General features: G+C 35.0%; 1 protein-coding gene across 3 annotated transcripts; it reads left to right on the forward strand.

Moving 5' to 3' along the window:
• The first annotated feature begins 453 nt into the window (after positions 1-453).
• LOC121735181 lies at positions 454-4,366 on the forward strand. Of its 3 annotated transcripts, XM_042125900.1 has the most exons (4): positions 454-568; positions 1,945-2,199; positions 3,569-3,723; positions 4,124-4,366. In XM_042125900.1, exons 1-4 carry the CDS (start codon positions 508-510, stop codon positions 4,133-4,135), a joined length of 483 nt encoding a protein of 160 aa, XP_041981834.1. In that variant the 5' UTR covers positions 454-507; the 3' UTR covers positions 4,136-4,366. The 3 variants fall into 3 exon arrangements, with proteins under 3 accessions (XP_041981834.1, XP_041981833.1, XP_041981832.1); XM_042125899.1 differs by lacking the exon at positions 4,124-4,366 and having other exon boundaries at positions 3,572-4,086; XM_042125898.1 differs by lacking the exon at positions 4,124-4,366 and having other exon boundaries at positions 455-568; positions 3,569-4,086.
• The last annotated feature ends 3,424 nt before the right edge of the window (positions 4,367-7,790 follow it).

The following is a 7,790-nucleotide window of genomic DNA, read 5'->3' on the forward strand; positions in this document are numbered from 1 at the left end:
ATAGATAAGGCTAATTTAACTTTAACCTTAACTTTGACTACAGAATTTGACAGCAGACGTTGCTGGACCGACAAGGCTGTATAAGAACGTGGGCGGGGGCGCTGCTGGTAAAGGAGAACTGCAAAATGGAGAAAAATGGCGTTTTTGTATGATGAAATCGTTAGTTCCTTTTTTCGCCACGTGCATTTAAAGCCTTGTTGAGTTAAATATGGCGTCTTGATAGCGTTCATTTTGCATTGTAGTTAAAGTTACGGTTATAGTTAAAGTAAATTGGTGCAACCCACCCATAATAATTTTTATGAGACATGAAAAGTCGCAGTATTTCACTTAGTTCTTACAGTTCAACATTTTTATCGGCCTAGAACAATTCTTTGATTGTTTCGAGTCATAGATTTTAGTACACTTTACCAAGCATTAGGAATGTGTTGATAATATTGTAAACTCTGTATATAAACAGCACTTTAGTCTGTTAGTCTGTCTAGTGTCTACTGAGCGACTGCTCTAGAGATGAAGTTCACTATAGTGATCCTGTGCTTCATTTTCGGAATATTTGAGAATGTATACTCAGGTAAGTACATAAGTATGATAAATATTAAATTTTAAGCCTGATAATTTGGCTTATTTCTTATAATCTAGGCTTAAGTTAATCTTAATATCATGTTTCCTCTATGTTTTCATTTTTTTATAATAAAGTGGACATTATACAGATAGTTAAAGATAGGAGAAAAGTCAATAATTATTGCAAAGTACCATCAAATAAATTCATTCATAGGCAGTTGACGAACCTACTTCATTTAGTCAGATAATGTCAATTAAATGTTAGTTTTGATCTGTATACTAGGTTTGACATAACACGACCAATCTACATAGGTCCGCCATCTGCCTACGAATCAACGTCTCTGATAGTACAAATCCAAGTAAATCGTTAAGAAGGTGAAGGATAGCAAGTGGCATTAGCTGTACTTAATTATAGGTGTTATTGCAATTGCCATCTCGTGCTGAGAAGTTAAGTTTCTACTAGACTACTATAGTGTCTACAGCTTGTGTGTGTATAACACTAGTTACTATAATACACAGACAATGTGTAGAATTCTACAGTATTGTATATTCACCTGCCACCTGCGGCCTACAAATAAAAATTAACACATTCACATTGCAACCAATAGCTTTGTCCACACTGTGCTTTTTTCTGTTCGTCAAGGGCATGCGTTATAGCGCAGTCAACAGCGAACGTGAGACGGTGAGGCATGCCCTCTCACCGTATCCAAAAAACAAAAATGACAATGTTGACGTTGCGTTCGTTGACGCATTCAATTATTGAATGTCGTGCCAAAACGAAAGTTGAATGAAAAAAGATGACGAAAATGGAAGACGAAAGCGCATAGTGTGGACATAGCTAATTGCTATGTCCACACTATGCAATTTCGTCTTCAATTTTCGTCATCATCTTTTTATTCAACTTTCGTTTGGCATATTCAATAATTGGATGCGTCAAAATCCACCCGCGTTGGAAAGAAAAGTGTTATAGCGTCGCGGGCATGCCTCACGTGCGATGTTGACTGCGCTACAACGCATGCCCTTGATGAATAAAAAAAGGCACAGTATGGACAAAGCTAATGTCAGACTCGCCACCCGCGGTCCCATTTAATAATGTGTCAACTTAGGAATTGATCCTAAGACAGAACTAGACGAATCCATGTGGTATCATTTTCTGGCTTTACCAACATAAAAAAAAACAGGGATAGCATGGGCTACTCAGTTAGTTGTCTTTGTTTATTAATAGGCCGGCTGAGCTTAAAGCGAGACATCGTTATTGTAGAAATAAACCCCCTATTATGATATTGGCTTAAGCCCCTATACATTTCATATAATACTCTTAATTTAATTGAAGTTAAGTAATAAGTAATCACTGAATATGAGGAGTGAGTACCGTAACTTTTTTAGATCCGGATGCAGACCGACCGAAAGGTCTAGAGGTCGCAGACTCAAAGGCAGATAGCGGTCTTGATGAGCGAGCTGGTTTGGGACAAAGACCTGGGAAGTCCTTGGTCAGACCGAACCCATTAAACATGGTGGTCTGCTACGCCTGTACCAATTGCGATGAGGTCAACAAGGACACCTCCGACAAGCTATGTCCCTACACCCCTGATACCCGCAAGCAAGGAAAATGTGTGAAATACGTGGAGAGATTTGGGCCGCGTAAGTATTAAAAAAGGTTTATATGGTCACTTGGGGTGCGTTTCTAACATACATGAGTTAGGCAACGTTTCAAGTACTTAATGATTTTGAGAACCAATAGAATCGCTTCATTTACATGACCTCGTCAAGCGCAGTGATTCTATTGGGTCTTTCAAAACACATTCCTAGCAACACAACTAAGCTTAACTCAGGTGGGAACGCACTCAAATAGTTTTAAAGCATTATTTTAATAACAAAGAAATTGTATAAAAAAAACTTGCTTCTCAGGGAGAAAAACCTGCTGATTAATACCTTCCTCAGACGTTTTTAGCCAAGACGTGATATTTTTCATAAGCAATATATTTAAGTACGTAAAAATAAACATATTACATTTTTGTTTATAAAATTTGTCACCGTAATCGGTGGCTACTTGGCTAGCCAAGTTGTCTTTAGGAACTCTGATTGAAAATGTTAGTTATCACCAATGACGAAAAACTCAAAGCAGATATGTTACTACCGCGCGCGTTGTGAAGATTCAAATACGGCCCAATTGGGCCGTCTGCAATAATATTCTACTTATACAGATATGTTACGTCCATACTATTTTCCGGCTTAAATCTCTTCAGAACAATTTCAAATTCATAATTGCAAACATTGACAAATTTGACCAATAAGTGAAACAAAAGATACGAAAAACCATTTACTTCTATTTTTAAACGTCGAATCGTATCGCTGTCTCTTTCTTCGTCTGAGCTATGACAAAAATTCGATTTTTTTCCAGATTGTTCGAAAAAATAATTGAAAATGTAAATAATCGAGGTATTTATTGCAATCAAGACATGTGGTAAGAGATTCCATGTGTTTTGTTTACTTTCAAGTCATAATTGGTACATTTTCGATACACGCACGACGTCATTTTCAATTTATTTAGGTAAGACAAGACGCAGCACGTTCGTGACTGCACTCGATGCAGACTAAACAACAGACGGCCCAATTGGGCCGTATTTGAATCTTCACAACGCGCGCGGTAGTAACATATCTGCTTTGAGTTTTTCACCATTGGCCGTCTGTTCAAAAATAGAACTGTCTCTTTTATGTAAATGGTTTTTCGTATATTTTGTTTCACTTATCTGTCAAATTTGTCAATGTTTGCATTTTTGAATTTGAAAATTGTTCGGAAGAGATTTTAGTCGGAAAATAGTATGGACGTTACATATCTGTTTAAGTAGAATATCATTGGTTATCACCAACAACGTACTTGCTACTTGCTGTTTGACAATAATTGTCAAACAGCAAGTAGCAAATAAGTAATTGTTGGTGAGAACTAGGTTGGTGATAATTAGTTTATTTTCTTTTTGTTTGAAAATCGAATTTTGTTTTTTTTTTCAAGAAGCGCACCAGCTCATAACCGTCCGAGGCTGCATGTCTGACAGGGGCACATGTGAGGAAATAAAGAAGGCACACGAGAACTCCGGGAAATACGTCCAACTGGTCAGCTGCAACGAATGTGACGGAGACAAGTGCAACGGAGCACCCAAGTCCATGGTAGACCTGACAGTAGCCTTTATAACGGTGGCCGTGCTACCGTTGCTAGGGAAGTGTACTCTATCGTAGAGACTTAAAAAGTTGTTTTTTTTTCGAACAAACTAAATAATTGGCAATAAAATAAGTCCTGGCTTCGTAGATATTTTAGGCAGGTTATAATATATTAATTGATGGAAAATCAAGAGAGATTTTAGTTTCATTTTTGGAAAAATGTAGAGCCAAATAATATAATGCAATTAGCACAATTTTTCTTCTTTTACAAAAAAAAAAACAGGGCCTGTTCTAAATATGAAACCAACACTATTTAGGTAAAATTACACTTAAAATTTTCTAATTTAAGTTTATCTTTATAACCTCTACCTGGCTAAAATATTTGTTCATATTTCAAAATTTCTTTCAGAATAACAACTAGCCGCCAAAAAAGTTCAATAAAAAATAAAAAATAAATTGTTCCAAATTTAAAATTCCTAATTCGAACACGACCATTATAGAGTACATGACATTCTAAAGTGATTGAGCAACGACGTCCATGGATTACAAAACACGTTCGCCTTGAGTTTGTTTATGGTTATATACCATTTGACTTACATAATGACTAATGCAAAGTAAAGAGTTCTCATATGTTTTATTAAACGATTCCTATTAAGTCTTTCTTTTATTTTATCCCTAAAGAAATCCACATAGCAGCGTTATTATTAAAATATTATATTTTATACTCCATATACGGTCTACTGATTTATAATAACTAGAGATCGCCCAATGGTCGAAATTCGACCTTAGTTTCAACGACATTAGGACTACTACCTATATTTTGTAAAAAAATATTGGCTTTATCATAATATTTTTTTCAACTCTTGTCTCTGGGACTCAGCTGATCTCAGACTGGCCGTGAAGCATTGTCTAATAGTATCTAAGATGCAATAAAAAAAACTATAATCGATTTTCAATTTGTCACCTTGTTGTCAACAGACTTCAACCATAAATAAAAGAGTGTAAGTAATTCGTATGTATAGGCTTGTCACTCAAAAATCTGTCAATTTTCCTAGTGTGTGTGTTGTAGTGTGTGTAATGTTTTATTTGTTAAAAAAAATATGATGAAAGCATAATTTCAAAATAATATTAGCTCGATGCACTCCTTCACCATATAAACTACAACTGTGCAAAATTTCATTCACGTACGTTTCCCTATTTTTCGTCAAAAGGGAAACACAGTTTTTGATCACTGAAATGTATAATCTAAGTCTAACGGCCGTTCCCAATATTTAATCTATCTCTGGTTTTGCCCTACTAGAGATAGGAATAGCTCGGATTGGACATTAGAGACATATATTTTATGTCTATTGTGAGCTATTTCTATCTCTAGTAGGGCAAAACCAGAGATAGATCAAATATTGGGAACGGCCGTAAAAGTATTCACTCATCGCTTGGATATTTTAGTACATTTTATGTTAATGTGCATTTATTAAGTACCTATATCAATATTATTATGTATTTTGCACATCATTGCGAGCAATGCATCACATGAATTTATGCATTTGATGCAATAATATTCTATGTTACTAAATTGATTTGATGTGGCATAATATTTTATTTATATGTAAACTGAGGTGTGGACATTAACAATGAAGATAAGGCCTGATTGTAAGGCTTCTTCTAGGTTAAAAGGACATTGACCGTTTTATCAGTAAACTGTGTCTAAGAAAGTTAATAAGTGCAGTACTGCTATTTTAATCTAACATTAAATACAAGTTTGATCCAGTCCGGATTTACTTTAATCTATATCGTCTTATAAACATTAAAACTTAACGGATAGTAGGATTTTTACATTTTAAGAGAATACCGTTTTGTATTGAAGATGAAAATTTATGGTTATATACAGACAGCGGGGCTAAAGTGGTCGCTTTGGTGAATCATATTATGAATCATAATATGATTCATTTTTTTAAATCGCAAAATGGTCACTCTGTTTGCAATAATTCATGTCTAGTAATTCTTACTAATTTGACATTCGTCACTTTGACAGTTTTGACAATTCATTTGCTGAATTGATTGAGAGGAATTTAAATGAGACCATTTTAGCCCCGCAGATCTTGCCAATTACAGTTTAGGCCCGATTCGACCAAATTTGAAGTTACACGAGTATAACTATCATGAGAATAATTTTACTCTTTTAATTTACTCTAGGGTATTATCGTTTGCATTTTACCAAGTTACTCAAAGAGTATGAAATAAAATGTCAATTATAGTTCACAATGACACCAACCGTGACAGTTGAACCCTGTTGTGCAACTATTCTCAGTTTAATATTTACTCCACCAAAATAGCCCGTGTAAATATTTACTCCCGTGTAATTACCTCATTCTTGGATTAGAAGTTGGAAAAACGCAAAACCAGCTTACTCTTAGATTAGGAGACAGTTAAACTCGAGTAAAATTTTACTCCAGTTTGGTCGAATCCGCCCTAAGAATTCTACCAGTTAAATCTATTCTACTCGATAGGCTGCTCATTGGTTAAAACTTTAAAGTTAACATACTATCATTTATCGTCTATTAAATGCCCTATACTTTTTATGTCAACTTTTACTTATAAATTCAATAGTAATTAGTTAAAATTGAAACCAAATATTGTGTTTAAGGGACACGAGGGGATACTCGGCCCCTCTGAACCAGGTTAGAAATTAACGTAAATAATGTTTGGTAATTGACAGTCTATTCCCTCCCTTACACTTTTTGGGAATAAAAGTCATTCACCCTTGCTGCTCTACACAAGTAAAATCAGCCGTTTAAGTACTGTACTTTTTAAAATATTATTTTATTTTTTATAAAATAAGGGAGCAAACGGGTCACCTGATGGAAAGCAACTACCGTCGCGCCTATGGACACTCGCAACATCAGGAGAGCTGCAGATATGTTGCCAGCCTTTTAAGAGGGAATACGCTCTCTTCTTGAAGGTTTGCAGGTCGTATTGGTCCAGAAATACTGCTGGTGACAGTTCATTCCAGAGTATTACAGTGCGCGGCAGAAAGTTACGCGAAAAACGCACGGTGGAAGACCTATCAACGTGTTATGTAAAATTTATGTTACGAAATAAATAAATAAAAATAACTTTCTCTAAGAAATCCTAATTAATATATATTATAATTTATAATGCGAAATTGTGTCTGTCTGTCTTTTACCTTTTGCTATTGGCCTTGCTCTGATTCCCGTCATTCAGACTTGAAGATCGCGCAGATCAGACTCAGACGACTAAAATAAAGCACTAGGTAATAAAATGCTTCAAACTAAAATACTTTAATTTCCCTTGCAAAAATGTTAAGAGCTTTCGCTTCAAGGACTTTAAATGTTGAGTACATTATATTAAGGCCGGTATAAATAGTCAGTACTCAAGATGCATCTCGGTCTCAAGACACGGTTCAGGCTCTGTGATTGGTTGGCTGTCAAAATTTGGACCAATCACAGAGCCGAACCGCGTCTTGAGACCGGGTCGCATCTTAAGTACTGACTATTTATACCAGCCTTAGTGTTTTACACGCAATCAAGATTAAATTAGCACTTACTCAACCTAATAGAACGATGACAATTAAACATTTTTCATTAACATTCTGATGTTCAGTAGAGCGCGAAGAATTTTCTGTTCCCCTATTTTAAGGGTCACTGACCTGGACCTTAATAAAATCAATGCAAGAAATAGGCGTTGGTCAACATTTAGACCATCGTGCTTTAAGACATTAATAACCTTAACATTCGTAATTAGATTACGATCTTATGGGCGAAGATATCAATTTTCCTTAAATGTAGAGACTGATTCGAAAGTTATTTTTAGCTAAAGTTTATTTATGTTTAATATACATAAATACATAATGTAAAGATATGACGTCCCTAGCTACATGATTTAATATACAATATATATATATATATATATATATATATATATATATATATATATATATATATATATATATATATATTTTTTTTTTTATGAAATAAGGGAGCCAACTAGCAAACGGGTCACCTGATGGAAAGCAACTTCCGTCGCCCATGGACACTCGCAGCATCAGAAGAGATGCA

The sequence above is a fragment of the Aricia agestis genome, chromosome 17 (genome assembly GCF_905147365.1).
Source record: "Aricia agestis chromosome 17, ilAriAges1.1, whole genome shotgun sequence".
Lineage (NCBI taxonomy): Eukaryota > Metazoa > Arthropoda > Insecta > Lepidoptera > Lycaenidae > Aricia > Aricia agestis.

Coding starts and splice junctions, on each gene's coding strand:
- LOC121735181 (XM_042125898.1), top strand. CDS start 508: ATGAAGTTCACTATAGTGATCCTGTGCTTCATTTTCGGAATATTTGAG. Junction 569..1,944: donor ATTTGAGAATGTATACTCAG/GTAAGTACATAA, acceptor TAACTTTTTTAG/ATCCGGATGCAGACCGACCG. Junction 2,200..3,568: donor CGTGGAGAGATTTGGGCCGC/GTAAGTATTAAA, acceptor TTTTTTTTCAAG/AAGCGCACCAGCTCATAACC.